Genomic DNA, 18,960 nt, shown 5'->3' with positions numbered 1-18,960 from the left:
ATCTATGTTTTATGGGACACAACCCCCATCCCCCTACCTTACCCAACCCTGCGCTCTTCCAGAAGCACTCTTCCCCACTTAATGAGGAGTTCCCAGGGCCAAGTCCTCTACTAGACCACACTCTGGTACCAGGACCCCAGGATTCCCTGCCCAAGTGGCCCTTAGCCCACTTCCAGGACCCTCGTGGCATCTGCCCAGGAGCTTCCTCCTCCTCATTGGCTGGGTGCAAAACTTGGGCAGGAGTTTTATCTGGAGACACGCTTCTCTGCACCTCCTTTCTACATGATGCTGTCTCAAACCTTTCTCCCCTTTCTCCGCCTGATGAAATTCTACTAGTTATTTAAGAACCAGCTTATATATCACCTCTGTGTTAGTCATCCCTGACAATCCTCTTTACCATCTCAACCCTTACCCCCAGGCAGAGTTAGCAGCTGGGTGTGTTTTTACCCACTGTGATCTCATAACACCTCCTGTGAAAAAACATCACACTGTGTGTAATTGCTTTTATTCTCCTAGACTAGACTGTGTGGAAGCTCTTCCAGGGCAGAAAACACGCTTCTGCATGTTATTCTCAGTGCCTACCCCAGAGCTTGGCACTCAGTAGACAGTCAATAAATCTTTCAGTGTGGTGTTGTCATCAAAATCCCAGCTGCACTAGTAACCAAGTGGCCTTGAGCAAATTGCTGAATCCCAGTTTCCTCTTCTTTGAAATAGAAGTGAACATAATTACCTTCTTGAATGGCCCTAAGGATTAAATAAAACAATCCATCCAAGGTGCTTTGGCACAATGCTAAACAGTGTGGGCTCAATAAAGGATAACCATAATTAAATTACCTCCTATATTCTTGGTAACATGTAAGAGGAAGTAAATAGTCCTTTCAAGCCAGGAATGTGATTCCTTGGAATTTGTATTAATACCACAATCTTAATAGAACTGTGAGGAAATAGGTTTTAAAAATTGCCTAAGGTAAGGAAAGCAGCACTTGAAAATTGTTTATTAAAAAGGTACCAAGTAATATTTTTTAATAAAGCCAAATCATTAGGTAACTCTTGGCACCAAATGGGTGAGAAAAATACTACATTACAATCTATTTTGAGAGGTAGTCATAATAATGTTTATATATCAACTACATTCACAGAAATAAGGAAGCATAAAGTGTTTTTTATAACTATCTCTTTAAGAACTTTATATACATATATAATAACTATGATGTTTTTATAACTATATTTAGGTATTCCTACAAAAATGCTGTAAGTATACATATATATTTTCCATTTAAATGTTTTTTTAAAAAAGGCAAAAGTTAATTACAAGGAAAAAATATATATTTATACTAATAGAAACAAGACAATTGCTATGTGTTGCTATATGTATCATATCCAGTCTGCTATGACTTGTTACCCTAAATTGGGGCCTTTTGTCTTTTAGCATATTGTGCAAAATTAAATGAAACTACTGATATTTGCATTCTTGCACCTCTAAATCTTGTTTTTATTAAGGAGAAAAACCAAGAAAATGGAATGTGATCTAACCTTGCAGGAAAAATAAGAACTGGTTGATTTCACTTATTTGAATCATACTGCTCATATAGAATGACTATAATAAAGTTTGCCTACTTTGGTAAAGAACTTAATGGTCTCAATCTTTGTTTTCCAAGCTAGCACAAATAACATAAAATAAAAAGATTACTGCTGTAAAGCAGGTGAAGCAAGCAATTATTTGGCCAGTTGCAAAATCAGACACTTTTTTCTGCATGGAATGCGTGCTATTATTATGCTGTTAACTGTTATAGCTTAAAATCTCAACTACAGGAGACTACAAGCTTACCTATCTACAAGGGCTAATTATGTTGATTTTTTTTCACAATAGCACATCTTATTGCACATTTAAGATTCACTTAGATCCACAGGAGCTGCTAATTTAAAATCTTAGGATACAAGAAGATATCGGAGGTTGATAATGAATAAGTTATGGTAAAGGCAGAGATACTGATAGCAAACAGGAAGATTTCAAAGGCACAGAAAGAAATTTGGTAAATCTTGTGTATTCTAGGTGGTAGGACCGGAAATTAGTGTTAGCCTTAAAACAGTAACAAGAACAATATTATAGTCAAGTAGCTTTTCTTTGAGTTGCCTTTTGTGCTTAAAAGTATAATAAATGGAATACCATCTTTACTTTTGCCATAATGCTAAGGTACAAATATTTCAATTCTAAATTGGAGGCCAGAGCAAGCAAAAGCTTCCTTATGGAAAGAGATGGCGGAGTTTGGCGTTGAGTTCTCTTTCCTTGCTTAAAAGATCCAGGCTGTGCTTTTTGAAGGCTTCAGACTGCAGCCTGAGTTCATCGTAGGCCTTCTGGATCCCATCTACCCTGCGCTGAAGCTCCCGGACTCTCAAGTTACTGTCCACGGCCACTGCCTCTTGCTCAAATCGCTCTAGAGCCTGTCTCCTGGCCACATCTGCCGTCTCCAATTTCTCCTCGAGCTGGCGGATCTCCGCTTGCTTGTTCTGAAGCACCTTGCCCCTTTCCATGGACAGCTGCAGCAGCTCCTCTTTCTCGCGAGTGACGGTCTGTAGCCTGGCCTGCAGCTCCTGGTTCAGGCTGCTGCGCGCCTGCTCAGCCTTTGCCATCTGCTCCATGGCCTGCTGGTGCTGCTTCTTAAGGCTCTGCAGCTGGCTGCGCAGCTGCTCTGTCTCCCTGGTGTGGGCGCGGGCTTGCTGGCTCTGCAGCTCCAGCAGCTCCGTCTCTCGGGCCTGTGCCTGGAAGGCGTCCTGAGCACACCTCTGTTTCAGAGTCTCCAGCTCCTTGGTGAGGGCCTCGCTCCGGGCCGTGAGCTGCAATACTTTGGCCTCCTGGTCCTTCAGAGCCTGGCTGAAGAGGTTGTCATTCTCCAGCCTCAGCTTGTCGTTCTCCTCTCTCAGCTTGACGTTCTGATTCTTGTGTTCGTCCTTGAAGCGGATCATCAACTCGTGGTTGGCTGCCAGGGTCGTAAAGCGTTCCTCCAGCTTCTGGGCATGCTCACTCTTGGCCTTCAGCTTCTGGGCCTCCAGCATCCTCTTCTCCTCCAGCTCTGTGTTGAGCATCTCCAGGATCTGGCAGCGTTCCAGGGCCTTGTCTGACCTCCGCTTCAGGATGCAGATGAGCTGGGACTGCTCTTGGATGCGGGAGCAAAGCATCGCCTTCTCACTCTTCTCCTCCTCGGACAGGCCCCGGAGGTTTGCCAAGGCTTCCCTCAGACCGTCCAGTTCCTTAAACTCCATCTCCTCTTCCTGGTTTTCCAGTTTTTCGTTTTGCTTATCTAACGGTTCTTCAGAGGGTGGGGTGTCCATCCGGAATGCCTGCTCTTCCTGAGGCATAGGCGCTCTCCTCCACTATCGGCTGACTACACAGTCTTTCCCCCTGAGATTTCAAAAGCCACAGTGTTGCTAGGGACTCCTGGCACTCTCCAGCAGTTGCTTTTTTCCAGTAAGGAGCTCTGTGATTGGTGGATAGATCTTCCGAATACTGTGAAGTGACAAGGGGGCGGGAGGCCTGGGGGAATCCAGAACCAATCCGGTCAGGATATGCTTGCCTTTCTAACCAATCACAGCTCTCAGCTCACAGCCCGGTGTCTGGCCTGTGCCGTACAGAGAAGAGATGCCAGCCCCGCTCGACTTCCAGACACTGTCAGGGGAAGAAATCTGACTCTGCCTAATTCCTGATAGGAGTAAACAAATTAAGCTGGCGGTGACATATTCCTCCTCCTCCTCACTTCAGTTGTCGTGAGAATAAATTACTGTCTTTGGAAACACAGTTGATGCCTTAAAAATTTGCAATCTGTAAATACAAAGTAGCAGAGGTATTCTGAGCCAGGACTCTAAATGGCTGTGAGTTTGCACCTGTAATGTTTGGCACAGCTCAGGAAAAGAGCAAACACAATGAAATTCCTTTTGTTTCCCTTAGCATTGTCCCCGGCTGGGAATACATTTTATTAGATATTCAGCACTCCCTGTTTTCACCCATTAGCAAAGTCAGGTTACAGAAAGACAATAAATGAACAATGTAGATAAGATAAACATTGAAACAGAAAAAAAGATCCAAATGAGGCTTACCATTATATACCAAAGTCAGTTCCAGATGGATTAGTTAGATGTAAAGAGGAAAATAAAATCAAAGTATTAAAAATGGAAACTAGTAGAAAATACAGGTAAGCGTAAAAGCTCTGGGCCAGAAAGGACTTACTCAGCTTAAACATTATGTAAGAGATGACTAACGAAAAGCTTAGTTTGACTTCATTGAACATCTAGAGTTATGCATAATTTTAAAAATTATGTGACCTCAGAGTCCCTCCAGCCTCTCCTTCCCCTGGCCCTGCCGGACATTTTACTCTACTCCCTAGCCCAACACAACTACTGAAGTTCCTCTAACCATCCGGCTCTCTGGCTCTGTACGTAGGTGGTCCCTCTGCCTGGAATGCCTTTTCCCACCTTGTCCCTTGTTCCTCTAGTAACTTACTCAGTATTTTATACTTAGTTAAGAATCATCTCCTCTGCAAAGTCTTTCCTGGTCCCTACATTAGAATTAACCACTCACTTTTAGTGTATCCACTATAGCCATTTCGTACTTCTAACGGAGAATGTGAAAGCCTTAGTGCACGCATTGTTTACCTGCCTGCCTCCTCCTATTAAACTCCGAGACCATTAAGGAAAAAGACTGTGTCTGTTTCATCCTTGATGACTTGACCAGTGCCTGGCACCTTGGGGAGACTCAGATAAATGTGTGTTGAATAGATGTTGAAGGCAAAAAACAAATTGAGAAAAATATCCACCATAAATATGACAGACAATAGGATTTATATTTTTACAAAGAGCCTGTTCAAATCAATAAAGCATTAACATCTTAAGAGAGAAATGAACAGTTAAATTCACAGATGAGGGGACAGAAATGGCCAAGAATCGAACTCCATCAGTGATCGAATAAATACAAGTTAAAATTAGATATAATTTCATCTATCAAATTGCTCGAAATTTTTCCCCTTATTTTAAGACTGCTCAGGACTGGTAAGGGTATAGTGAAATAGGTACTCTCTTATACTGTTGGTGAAAGTCAGTTGACAGCATGTATTGAGAATTTGAAACATTTTTATGCCTTTTGAACTAATGATTGCCCTTCTGGGGAGATCTTTGCTCAGGAAATAATCTGAAAGAAAAAATTTGCTCAAAGCTTTTCATTGTAGTGTGGTTTATAACAACTAAAAGTTGGAAATCCAAATATCCAAAAAACAGAAAATTTTAAGAAAATTCTATTTTCATATTACAGAATATTAAGCAGCCATTAAACATTATCATGTTTATAGGTAATTTAATGGCATGGAAATACTCATGTTAGAAAGACAACTGGAAAAGCAAGGTTAAAAAAACTTAAAATTCAGAATGATCTTAATGCTATGAAAACTTAAGCATAGAGCCAAGAGTTGACTCTTCCTGCAATCATTATTTCTGGTGGTCAGACTTGATTTCTCAAGTCATGATGATAAAGAAAAAGCTTGGGTGTCGTTATAGATGTTGGATGGATTTTTCAATGCTTCAGATTTCACTGGGAGCAAAATAGATTTGAAAAAAGAGTTTCAGATTTTCCCTTTGGTCTCAAAGATCAGAGTCTCACATCTCAAATCCTGAATCTCTTGTCTATACACCGAAAGCAAGACTGAGGACTGGGGAAATGTCCTGAACTGAAATTTTAATGACTACTTAAAATACAAGATATTGAAGTTTTATGAAAGTGGGTTCCAAAGACTTAAAAAATGTGAATTAAACTTATTTGTAATTTTTCCTTCATTTCTCTTCACTTTTCCTTAAATTTCAAGCTTCATATGCTGAAATGAAACTTGTAAAGTTGAGGCAAGTGACTAGAAAGTTAGAATAGTTCTCTTCATTTAAATAAAAGTCATACATATATTGAAAATTTTATATGCTGATTACCATATATGGTTGTCTGGTGTAGTAAAGTAAATTCACAGAATATATTTCCTAAGAAAAGAAAAAGAAGACAGGAAAAACACTCAAAATATTAATAGCAGTTGCTTCTTGAGGATGAGCTAATGGATGCTTTCTCCTCTCTTTCTGCCTTTCTAAGTCCCTTGCACATAGTGGATGCTCAATGATATTTGTTGATTAAATAGATTTTTGACATTAGAAATATTTTATAGTTCTTCTATGTTAAAATTATTTTAAATAACATTAAATGCATAGATTACTTGTCAAGGCTAAGAATCTCACAAGATCCTAATCAATATTCATTCATTGATTGATTCAGCAAACATTTGCAATGTACAGTGTGGTGCTAGATGTTAGGTATACATTAATAAATTAGATACCATCATACCTCTCAAAGAACTTACAGTTTAGTAATGATGACTTTTGGCTCCTCCCTGCCATGGTTATTTTCTTTGTTCTACCATTTTTTTCCAGCTACCTTTGATCCTGAAAGTATCCAGCATATTCCCTTCCCAGAGGTCCAAGGCATAAAACTTGGCCAATGCTCTCTCTAGCGGTGACCAATGAGTCCCCTCCACTTGCCTTTGTTAAGTCTTTTAACGTCTCTTTTTTTTGAGCTACTATTTACAGAGTTCTCCTGTATACCCTACACAATACTAGGCATTTGTACATCTTCTCTCATCTAATTCTAACAATATTCTCGAAAAGTAGGCATTATTATCCACATTTTATAATTTATCGGGAACAAAGAAACTAAGACGTAGAGAGGTTAAGCAAGTTGCCCCAGGTCACCCAGAGAGTACGTGACAAAGCCAGAATTCAAACCCAGATCTTTTTGATACCAAAGCCCATGGTCTTTAATTCACACTTCATTCATTCGCTTATTCATTCACTTAATTCACATACTGAGAAACTGTTATGTCTAAGGTTGCAGTCTCAGCTCTTAAGATGATTACAGACTAATGATGGAGACAGACAAATGATAGAAAAACAGCAATTCAGTGTGATAACTGCTAATGTAATCATGGATAAATTAGACACATCACTCTTCTCAAAGAATAAAGATAGGGGAATAATGATCTGAAGTCTGATCCCACATCCTGACTGAGGTACTGAGTGTAGGAGAGCAAGAGTCTTCTTTTTGTAAGGCTGAAGGAGAACCAGTTTTTTGGAACAGTCAGCCAAAGAAGTGGAGGGAATGTTCTGTAATTGGATCGAATATGTGGGGGCATTTGTTTTGTGAAACAAACTAGTGAAATTAGTGAGTAAGTCTGGGAGGGATTGGAGACAGGAAAGGAAATGGGAGAGCAATCCCAAAGCAGAATGGGAATGAACGTACAGCAGGCTTTTTACTTGGACAGTGAATATGAATGACAGATATGTGCAAAGAAGAAATCCAAGCAAGCTCCCTGGTACACATAGCTAGGCCTCTCTGGAAGAAGTTAGCCTAGGCTAAGAGTAATCATGCCTTTGGTGGACTCCTAGGCCATGTGGGCAGGCCATGGGGTTCCCAGGATCCTCACCACCTACTTAGAAGCTGCAGCAGTCAGGGTGGATGCGGAAATTTAGGACTCTCTGGAAAGAGTCAGCAGTGACTCTTTGAAATATTACTTCATTTTTTAAATAATGGAATTTTCAAGTATTTTTACTTGAGGGAAATACAAGTTGTGTGGCTGCCCAGCTCTTGATTTCTCCAGTGCCCATGTCTATACAATACCCCATTCTTCTGATAATGGGTCACTTCTCCCTGGCCACAGGGTGGACACATAATCCAGGCAAGATCAATCATAAGATCTTACCCTATCCATCCCTGGCCACAGCGAGTGGTCCAACAGGTGGGGACACGACCCAAGCCTGGCCAGCTTCTCCCAGAGATCTCTCGAGCTGAACCTAGGAAAGAGAAGCGCTTTAGCTGAGAGGTTGTGATGCTGGAGCTGCCTGTGGTGCTACTTCCCGCTCCCTGAGAAAGACAGGAGACAGTATCTGAATTCCTGGTTCCAGCCCATGAGCCCCCAAGTATTCTAGGTTCGTGCAGTACTTCTTTAATTCTTTGGACTAACCCAGTATATTTCTAATAAATCCCCTTTTGTGGCTTATTTCTAGTTGGGTTTCTGAAAAAAGAAAACGAGAAAAAGCCCTAAAACATGCAGTTCAAGGAAATGCCTCCAGTTTAAGAAAATATATATTAAAGTTTTAGCAGGGACTTTGCCTAAGTCTCACTGGTTTAAGGGTCTGTCAACTTGAGTTCACTAAAGAATTCAGGTTGCCCACACTTTATAAGGCATGTAAGTCCCATTAGTCCTCCTCTTGTAGCCAGGTGAGATTCAAGTTATAATTATTTTTTCAGAAAAAAATGTGACATGAAATCCCCTTGGATGTCCCGAGGCAGGGGGAAGTGCTGTGGGCAGATGCAAGGAGGGTGGTTCTATTGTCCACTCTGGTGTTTTGAAGGTCAGGCAGCTGGGGATGGGAGGAGGGAGGCAGTTCTAGTCCTAGATGGGAAGATACTAGAACTAATCTCATTAGTGCTTCAAAGCTGGCTGGAGGCTGGGAGACGGCTGAGCAGGCAACTAAAGGAAGGGCTGAGCAAGTGTCTTGCACTGTGAAGTGGCGGGAGCTGGAACAGCGTTTGCACTTCTGCTACTGTTCCAGGCTGACCTTGGAGGTGCGCCTCCACTCAGCTCACGTTGCCCTTCCCCACAGTCAGAACACAAGAGGGAACAGAGCCAGACTAAACACCCCCCTAAAAGACCTTGAGAGACAATGGGAAGGGTGTGGTTCTAAGTGAGTTGCTCTTACTGGCAGGTGGGTAGAAGGTTCTAACATCTGTTTGGGGAGGAGGCAAGCAAGCTAGTTGTTTTCAATGACATTTGTTAGCCACCTGTTCTAGGATCTCACACTCCCTTACCATCCAGGCTTCCGCCAACTACAGTAAATCAGTGCTTGTTTTGGGAAAGGCAAGCTAGTTGAGTCCTAAGGGGAATAATGTTTTATATATTAAAATGACCCCAAAATGTCTCTATGGAAAACTTTTCAAGAATAAATGTTAACTTATTTTCAAAGCTTTTCAGCTACTTTTTTAAAATAAAAATTCAACTCTTAATAACATAGCCGAAGCTTCCCATTTAAAGGAAATGATACCCAGAGTTGCAGTAAAGACTCTGAAGAAATATTTGCCCAGTAGAAGTTCTTTAGCCTTGCTAGGGAATTTAGATTTTAGGATTTCTACCATAAAGTATTTCATTTAAAATAAGAAGTCAAATTAATTTGACATGATTAAATCATATAATAATTTGGCTTTTTATAAAATACTTTATGAAAATTATACATACATAGGAAGTGAAGTGTAATTTAACAATTTACATTCTAATTAAAACTTTATTGCAAAGCATCTCTGTGACTACTCTCATGCTGCTTTCATATAGTAGAGTTATAAGAAGAATAGAATCTTATATATGCAAGGTTTTTATTGTTTTTTTTACATACTCTCTTACAAAATACAAGCTTGAGACCTATCTTAGGAGAAAATTAAGCCAAAAACTGAATTCCACCTATGGCCAGTGGGTGGCACCAAAGTACATTTGAGACTGTTTTAACACTGGGAAAAGGGAAAGCAGTTTCTCTAGGCAGATGTACATGCAGTAAATTCAGTCTCATTGCCCTAACATGGAATTCCATATTTTAATAGAGATTGCAGTAAGTAAATAGTTTTCGTATGGTCAAATTCTTTATCATCACTGATAGTCTGCCTTTTTCCCCTTTGTAGGAGTATCTTTCTGTCACTCTTTTTCACAACCTATTTATTTTCAGTTCCTTCAAGAGCTTTCAATGATCAAGTGGCAGGCCCTCCTCACTGTAGCTCAGGGTTGTGCTGTGAAACACACAATGGCAGGCTATAAAATTTTGCTCATTAACCCACATCCCACATTTAATATTTTTGGCAGCTTTTTCTTCAAAGCGGTAGCAACAGTTCGATTTTCCTAGCTTTCTCAAATATCTTCTTTAATGTTGGAGTCACAAATCAGTTACACATTTTGTTATTATTTAAATCTCTTGGGCCTTGTAGCCAAAGAAGCACATGCAGGTTGACTTTAACATGCTGTGTAGCATTCCTTAGTGGCAGTAGATAGGTGATGATCTCTGTCCACATAGTCAGATTTTCAAGATCAGATTCCACCCGTTTAGTAGTCTTCAGTGGAGGAGACTTTGGGTTCATTTGGAAATCTTGGCAATCAACAGCATTCTGAGAGGCAGGGTTGCTTCAATCCAAGTGTTGGGGGAATTTACCATCTTTTCCCAGAGAGCAACTTCCTCTGAAGTAGAGTCCATCCAATCCACTTCAGTACCATAGCTTTCACCTGGAAAAAGGAAGCTTTGCATTTAGAAAGGAATAGCTCATTGGAGAAAAAAAAAATGGGTCATCCCTAATTATAATCACTAATGGAAGACAGCTAGGAAGAGTTTTAACATCACCAGGAGGGCAGATCTGGGACTCAGTATAAGAAAGAACTGTTTAACCATATGAGATGTCCAATAATGGGACACTCCATAATTGGGATTACTCCCATTATTCCCAGAGTAATTATTTCTCTTCATGTTCATATAAAAGCTAGATGACAACCTGTCAGGGGCACAGGGGAGTAGGAGGGAGGATTCCCGCATTAGGTTGGAAATGACACTAGATGATCTCTAAGGAAGTGTGATTACAACTTTAGTGTCTAACAGACTCAATTTTGAGTCTTGGCTCTGCCACTTTTTGCTCTGTTACTTAATTTCTTGGAACATCAGTTCCTCTGGGGACAATATTAGTAACTACTCACAGAATTGCTGTAAGGATTAAATGAAACAATGCAAACAAAGCACTCAACACAGTGATTACTGCTCCATAAATATTAATTACTATTATTATTCAAAGCACACTTTTAGCCATGAAGGGCCTTAAATGTTTTTCCAGGAAAGAGTAGTGATGAAGGCTTTTCTGTTTCCCCCCACAATAACTTAAGCTCTGTGATACAGACACTGTATCCTGTTAATTTTCCTATCGAGAGCCCTTGGCACACAGCCTGACTTTCCTTCACTCATTCATTTCTTTACACTTAACAGAAATAGAATATCTGTTTTCATTAGGAAAAAGCAAAGCAACAAACAAACAAACCTCTAGTGTCTCCAGAAGCACTTGGCTCCTACAGATTTAAAAATGTAACAAATGTTACCTGTTCCAAAGCCAATCCGAAGACCTCCCAAATACTGGTTGGTTAATTTGTAATGGTCCCAGACAGTAAGCTCTACACAGGCTTCCATCAGATCTTCAGGCCTGAACCCATCGTACACCATGGTGTGGTTGAAGACAGGGTTGGTGGTTTTCCCTACAGCTCTCGTCTTCTGGCGACTTTTCCTACTTGTATCTGGAAGGATGGTACTATAAAAGGAAACACTATTGTGAGGGCATTTTAATAAGATAGTGAACATTTATGCTTTCAGTGCACGTCAACAGAGCTATTGAGGATTGGTGGAAGGAAATGGAGGAAAAAAGAGTGTAGAGACAGCAGTGGTGGTGGTGGGGCATCCTGCTGGAAAGACTCTATGCATTAGAGTGGACCAGACTTGCTTTGAATCCTGACTCTGCCAGTTATTGGCTGTGTATTGCAGGGAAAGTGACTTAACCTCTCAGACACGTGCTTCCTCATCTATAAAATGGGAATGGTGGTGCTTAATTCACAAGGTTAATACTAGCATTACATATGAAGCAAACAACTTAGTTCAGTGCCTGCATTTATGTGCTTACTATGTAGCAACTGTTTGAGGATTCCCTCAAAATTTGGAAGCACAGTCTATTCTGATGATCTGTGATAGTCTAAGGAATTAGTCTTGTACAGAACTGAAAAAGTAGATAAATATCTCCAATTGCTAGATTTGACTTTGGGAATAAATTATATATTTTCAATCATTTACATTTAATTTATGGTAATAATTGAATTACCTTGAACCTACCATGGCCCTTATAAAGGCAAGAAGGTCTGAGACTGGTCTCAGAATGGGAGACTGACCTGAGCTGAAAAATCTTAACAGCTAACATCTATGAAGAATATGTATAGGGAAAATCATATATAATGTCATATAAACTTAAATAGCTACAACTGGTCTTCGGGTAGAATCTATATAGATAAAGTTAGTCAGAGGGAGCTAGGACAGCACACTAATATCTGTTTAGTTACTATTTACTAGATTCCAGGCACTTATACGGATAACAGAGAAACAAGTTTGCCACTTAAAAACCCAAATTGTCTTAAGCTTTTATGAGCTATTAGAATGGTCTGTTTAGCAAATAATTTTCCAGATATTTGTAGGTTGATGCAAAAGTCCTTTTGCAAATGGGCCACAAAACAGGTGCTCCATAAAGGAGTTAATGGGTATGGCCTCCCACCATTAGAAACTTCATAAACTCTTTAGTACTGAATATTGTCCTCACCAGCAGATGTACCTCCTAGAAGACATTACATATCTGAGCATGTGGTCTTTGATTTCATTTGTATATATGCCCTCTTATCTTTATGATTTTAAAACTAAATGAAGCCTTGGGGCTTCATGTCACAGATCCCTCTAGTTCATGTTGCCATTGTCTCAAGTTATGTCATTTAAACTATGAATAATGAGTTTCAGCATCACAGATATGGAGAACTGAAACCAACCAGCAAAGGCCAGGCTACTGTAGAACTGAGGGAGGCAGAGTTATCAATGCTGTTACCATTTAACAAAAGAATTTAGATGGTTGCCTCTTAGGAGTGGTAGACCAAGGCATTCCTTCACCCAGATGTGCACTTCTCCACTTGTAGGAAGCTTTTTACCTGTAATAGAAAAAAAGAGAGAAAATAAAATTTCACTGCCATTCCACTCTTGGCAATACTGCTTCTAAAGATGCCAATCTAAAAACGGTCTGTTACTAGCTAGTGCTTGATGATATGATCCTAATTGGTTAAATCTATAGATTTTTAAACTATATCTTTCATAGTTTCGCTGAGTTCAGATAGCTCTATCAAAATAATTTATATTGATTCCAAGCACAGAGCATTACATCATTCTTTTTGGGTTTTGCTTGGTTCAACAAGATCAATTATAGATATCAGGTATGTGAATGATCCATTTACAGTTATATTCAAAACATCTCAATGAAATGCATATACCTTTTAAATATTAATACCAATATCAGTTGGTGCTGATGGGCAGCATTTTAAACATATTTGAGTACAAAGTAACCAAAACAGGTACAGGCTAAAGTATAGTCACTCTTGCTAAAAGTAATTACACATTTTATAGGACTACTGTGTAGACACACATAATAGCTACTGTTAAGGACAGAGAATTACTAAGAAGTTGGCTTAATCTGAAGTTGTTGTCTAGGTTGGGTGCTCACGGACAAAGGAATGTGCCTATATTTTTCTGGATGTGTTAACCCAGTCAGTCAACCAACCAGTGTTTAATGAGCATCAGTCTTGTGCTCAGCCCTATGCTAGGAATGTCACTGGATATACAAGGAGTACAAGAAATCTATGTTCCTGGGAAATGTTTACAGTGAAGCTAGACAGAGTAATCCAACCAAAACTATAAAAATGTAATACAGAATGAAATGCCAAGTTATTACTATAATGTTCTAGAAGATGATGTGATCAGTGAGGATGAATATAGTCAGGAAAAGCTTTATGGAGGAGATAGGACTTCATCTAAGACTTGGATTGGTTGAGAAGAAGAGAAAGCCATTCTAGGCAAGAGAAACTACATGAGCAAAAACTCAGACAAGGTAGAACCCATCACAACACACGGTCCCTCCAGCCCCCACCACCAAGAAATGACAGTGGGGAAAATGGGAAATGAGATTGGTAGAATTTCTAGGCATGTTGACCATAAATGATAGGATACAACTTATATATAAAAGATTCTGCCTTTTAGAAAGATCCAGAAGTAACAAGATGGTGGTTTGGCAGCCATCTGGCCTAAAGATACGTTTTGCTTGCCCTCCAATTCTCTCTCTTTTTTTTTTTTCTTTAACTGAATTAGAATGCCTTTCTCTAGTTTAATCACTGGCCTCACCATTCATTATTTCCTTCATCCCACTAGCTTCACTTCCTAGTTACTGAAAGCATTTGAGTTTGCAACCTGATTTCAGTCATAACATTCATACAGATTCTTAAGGAGAATAACTTGGGGGGAACTTGCCTATGAAATAAGAGAGGGGCCGGCATTCATTTCCTGCTAGTCTCTTGCTCCTTAACTGGGCTGCCGACCTGAGGTCCTACCATCAAGTATGCAATTAGTAATCTTGAGGAAAAAGCTTTCTCTCCTGATAAGACCTTGAGAGTGGAGGAGCTCTAATTTCTTAGGGGCTTCATATGAATTCTTCCAATTACCACCTGTGAAAAAGAACTCTCTAGTTCCGTTCTTATCACAGCACTACCAATAGGTCCAAATTCGGAACACAGGAAAGGCCATTCACATTGTGCAGATACAAACTTTTGGGACAGTGAGGTGAAAGTTAAAACAAGGACTGAAACTGGACTGAAAAAAATGAGAATTTTTCTCATAGAAACAGAAAGTAGAATGGTGGTTACCAGGAGCTGGGGAGAAGGGGAAAGAGGTGGGTATAGTTTAAAGGGTATCGAGTTTCAGATATACAAGATGAAAAAGTCCTGGAGATCTGCTTCACAACAATGTGAATGTATTTAACACTACTGATTGTACAATTAAAAATGGTTAAGATGGGAAATTTTATGTTTTGACTACAATAAAAAAATGAGAATTTTCTAGTTTATAACTGTGAATTGACTCATTTGGTCTATAGAAGTACTAAGTTAATAAGTTTGTTTAGGGCTTCACCTTTGAATATATCATAGAACCCAGAGAAATCCTTGGAGAGGGGAGGGATAAAGAAAAGGCATAAATATGGACAGAAAATCATTACATACCAGGAATTGGCTCTGGGACATACTGGAGAGCTAACTTCATTTCACCCCTGTTTTCTGCTTCAAGGGCAACTGGTGCTGTCTGAAAAATGAAGGCATGTCAGCATGTGTGAGATATACTGTTTACCCTATTTGTTGGTACTCTGTTATAGGACCATATCTGCCCCATTTCTAGGACTACGTATCATTCATGAGTGCCCTGGATTAACACTTCCTTCCCCACCAGCGCTAGATTGTTGCTTTTATATCTGGGAAAGCTATACTGTGTATCTTGGAAAACTGTGCAGGGTACCCAGAAAACATTTCAAAGCCTGTAGTCTCAAAGAGAGTGGAGAAATCAGAATGGCTTTCTTGGAGATGGAGGTGTTCTTGGATGCTTTGGTTTTTACAAAAACACATACATTTTGTTAGTCATTCAGCCAGCACAAACAACAACTTATTTGTATTCTCTTTCTTTGAAGGAGTAAGAAGAGTGTGGAAATGTAGGGGGAAAAACCCCAAATACTACATTTTCAATGCTGCATTAACCTGAGTATTTTAGACCAAATGTGTAGATGTCTTCAAGAATAACAAAACTGGACAATAATTTTAAAATGTATATCTATTATTTTCAAGTATGAGAGAGATGGTTTTCCTTTCAAATTTTGGTTCTTTAGAGACTTATTTCCAAAACATGACTATACATCAGAAACATAAGAGAAGTTAGTTAAAAATGAGATGCTTTTGATATCCTCTGCGGAATTCAGATCTAACAAGTCTTGGGTAGGGCTAGAAATAAGTGTTTCAGGTGATTTTGATGTGATATTTGGGAACAATTTCTTAAGTGGAACTGTTTCATTGTATAGATACTAAATAATGGTTTGTATTAATTGTTTATTATGTATCACTTCCAGCTATGATGGACTAGCTAGGTTCACATCAATCTTCACACTGAGAACAAGAACAAAAAAAAACTGGGTTAAAAAAAGTCTATTTGAAGATGTCAAAGAATTATTAAGATAGACAGGACTCATATGGACAAGATGTTGGAGTCTGACATTCTTCTCTGCTTTCCATTTTGAGGCATTAGCTGATTTTTAAGTAGTGCCAAACCAAGAGCATAAAAAGCCTAGCCAGAAAGAGACTAAGAAGCTGAGCAGGGCTTTGGCAGTCTCACGGGGATGGAGAGACAGAAATTGGAGACCACAGCCAGCTAAGGAGGAATGGCCTCAGAAAATACTCTAGACCAGTGGTTGGTTCTCAAAGTATGGTCCCCAGGCCAGCAGCATCAGCAATGCCTGGGAACTTGTTGGAAATGCATCCTCTTGGGCCCAGATCTTACTGAATCAGAAACCTTGGGAATAAGGCCCAGAAATCTGTGTTTTTATTTAAAAAGTCCTTCAGGTGAATTGGATACATAATACAACTTGAGAACTACTTCCCTAGGCTTTCACTGGAACCCCTGAAGGGCCACAGCCTAGGAATGTGGGCAAAGAAAAACTAGATCAGACTATATGAAAACTGAACCCCAGCTTCTAGTCAGTTTATTCCTAGATTAGATTAATGTAGTCTGTCCCTACTCTGTGTGTCAGAAACAAAAGTAAACCCTCTCAAATTATCCCTAGAATTTTTCATATGCAATAAAAAATGAACAGGCATACCGGAACAAAGGACCAAATAACCGAACTAAGATAAAAAATTAGATGAGAGATGCAAATGTTTAAGATATTGGAGTTTTCAGGTACACACTTTAAATCTGATTAATATATTCATAAAGTTAGGATGGAGAATTTTAGCAAAGAAGTGGAATCTATAAAAAGGAATCAAATGAAAATATAAATCCAAAAAATATAATAACTGACAACCTGTAGATGGGTGTAACAGCAGATTAGATTTAGGAGATAAGAAAATTATTGGACTGAAAGATAGGTTAGCGAAAAACAGCCAGCCTGAAGCATAGAGAGGGGGAAAAATAAAAAAGAATAGAAAATACAGAAAAGAGCATAAGAGACATATGGGACAGGGTGAAAAGATATAATGATCCTAAACTATGGATAAGCATTCTGAATGAAAATGCAATTCTCTAATAGCTTTCTCCTACACACCAGGCCCCAAACCAACCAACCAACCAACCAACCAAAAAACTCTTAACTTACCTTCCGCTTCAGAGGGTACCACTTCAATTGTTTATTCTGTTTGTTGTCCCAGTCCCAAGTTTCCAAATCAAGTTCCACTTCCCCTAGAAAGCTGTTGCGCTTAAACGTATCCCGATGCCAAACAGACAAGTTCAGCTTCTGGGTCTTTAAGATTTGCTTTTCGATTTTATACTGCAGTTCAAAGAAGGACATTAAAGTGGTGAATAATATTACTTGATGCCAAAGTTATGACATAGAGATGAAGAGAAAAGTCATCTGTACAGATCAGATTTTCTCATTTGTTAGGTTTCAAGTCTCAAGAATATTGCAAAGTCACTTTATTCTAAGAGTCTTGTTTCAAAGAGCTGAAATCCATCTTTCACAAAAGCTGATTTTCTTTCCCTCTCTGGAAAAGCAAACTATGACTCAAATATCATAGCCAGTAATAGCTCTCTAAAAACAAAAGCTAATTATTCAATTTTTATTGGGTGTTTTTAGTTCTAACTAGATATAACATCAATCAAATTCAGTCTAAAAATACAAATGAAGTCTAATCCAAAGGTCTGTTTTCTACCTAAGGACAAGGTATTTTTTTTAATAGACTTTATTTTTTAGAGCAGTTTTAGATCCACAGCAAAATTGAGCAGAAAGTACAGAGAGTTCCCATATACCACCTGCCCCTGTATGCACACAATCTTTCCTACTATTGATATCCTGCAAGGATAAGCTATTTTTCAAGAAACAATAAACTTGTTTTTTCCTGCTTCACGTGCTCAAGTGGAAAATATTTGGCATCCTAACAGGTTTTCATCTAAAATGTAGTTCAATCCTTGATTACATATAATCATGGAAGGGATAATAGTACTTCTAATCTAAAAATAATCTCTGTTTGGCTTTTATGATGTATGACTCGAAAGTTCATTTTGGTTGTAGTAGACTTGCCTTTCTCTGAGTTTACCATTTAAATTAGCTGGCTTTTCCTGAGTATAGGGTTGCAGTAGCTGACCTAGAAATAGCTAGGGTGCTGAGGAATATCGTAGTCAAATTGTAATCAAAAACTTGCTACAGAAAATTTACCCACAGATAACTGAGAGTTAATTTAATTGTGCTTCTTTTCTCAGAGGATAACGAAATACTTGGACAGGATTTTCAGAAAGAGGGAATGAATAACACTTCTTATGTTTTTAGTTTTAAATTATCTGTTACTCATGACTAAGGCAGCATGATACAGTTTGGGGGAAAAAAGAATATGGGTATTTGAGTCAGATATCTTTTCCATTCATCTGTCCATCCATCTATCATTTCAATAAACATTTTTTGAGTACTTCTCCCAGACACTGTACTTCTTAGTACAACATTTACTAAGTGTTTAATGTATACTAATCACTTCACACATATAAACTCTTTCAATGTTCATAACTACTGAGGTAGGTAGGTAGGTACTACTATTATCTTCCTTTTGTAGCTCTGAAATACAGACAGGTTAAGTCATTTGCCCAAGCACTCACAGTTTATAAACAACACAGAGTTGGTCCCTGCCCTCATGAAACTTACAATTTAATGGGAAAGCAGACTATTTAACCAGTAGTTAAAGTGCTGAGTGTTAATACAGCCTATTACAAAACAAGGAAACTGAGGCAGCAGACAGAGGGGAACTTAGGAGTTAAGGACAGCCTCTCATAGGAAGAAGCATTTAAAGCTGTAGGAGGTAATCAGGGATAGAATGTGGGGAAGAATATTCCAGCCTGAAGGAACAGAAAGTCCTAGCAGTGCGAGAGAATGTAGTTCCTCCAAAGAACAGAAAGGAATCAGGGTAACCTGAACAAAGACTATGAAAGTGGAAAGACGAAGCTGGAGCTCAGGTCATGAAGGGACTGGTGTGTATGTTAAGAAGGATGGACTTGACCCTAAGGGTA

The 18,960-nt window shown here is 39.1% G+C and overlaps 2 protein-coding genes across 2 annotated transcripts in view; both read right to left on the bottom strand.

The window, feature by feature from the left end:
• Positions 1 to 1,360: 1,360 nt before the first annotated feature.
• On the bottom strand, positions 1,361 to 3,373 carry LOC131407935 (coiled-coil domain-containing protein 89-like). Its single transcript, XM_058544527.1, has one exon. It carries the CDS (start codon positions 3,355 to 3,357, stop codon positions 2,245 to 2,247), a length of 1,113 nt encoding a protein of 370 aa, XP_058400510.1. The 5' UTR covers positions 3,358 to 3,373; the 3' UTR covers positions 1,361 to 2,244.
• Positions 3,374 to 9,396: 6,023 nt separating this feature from the next.
• SYTL2 (synaptotagmin like 2) overlaps positions 9,397 to 18,960 on the bottom strand; it is a 107,089-nt gene continuing 97,525 nt past the window's right edge. The window contains exons 15-19 of the mRNA XM_058545473.1: positions 17,066 to 17,236; positions 14,934 to 15,012; positions 12,722 to 12,821; positions 11,190 to 11,395; positions 9,397 to 10,334 (exon numbers count right to left, since the gene is read on the bottom strand). Coding sequence (XP_058401456.1) covers positions 10,189 to 10,334; positions 11,190 to 11,395; positions 12,722 to 12,821; positions 14,934 to 15,012; positions 17,066 to 17,236 — 702 coding nt within the window. The 3' untranslated portion in view covers positions 9,397 to 10,188. The remainder of the gene's footprint in view (positions 10,335 to 11,189; positions 11,396 to 12,721; positions 12,822 to 14,933; positions 15,013 to 17,065; positions 17,237 to 18,960) is intronic.

This window comes from Diceros bicornis, chromosome 7 (assembly GCF_020826845.1).
Source record: "Diceros bicornis minor isolate mBicDic1 chromosome 7, mDicBic1.mat.cur, whole genome shotgun sequence".
NCBI lineage: Eukaryota > Metazoa > Chordata > Mammalia > Perissodactyla > Rhinocerotidae > Diceros > Diceros bicornis.
The sequence above is the reverse complement of the archived record's forward strand: the minus strand, read 5'-3'. Positions and strand labels throughout refer to the sequence as shown.

What these genes read in the sequence shown, in the direction of transcription:
- LOC131407935 (XM_058544527.1), bottom strand. Translation starts at nt 3,357, where the DNA reads ATGCCTCAGGAAGAGCAGGCATTCCGGATGGACACCCCACCCTCTGAA.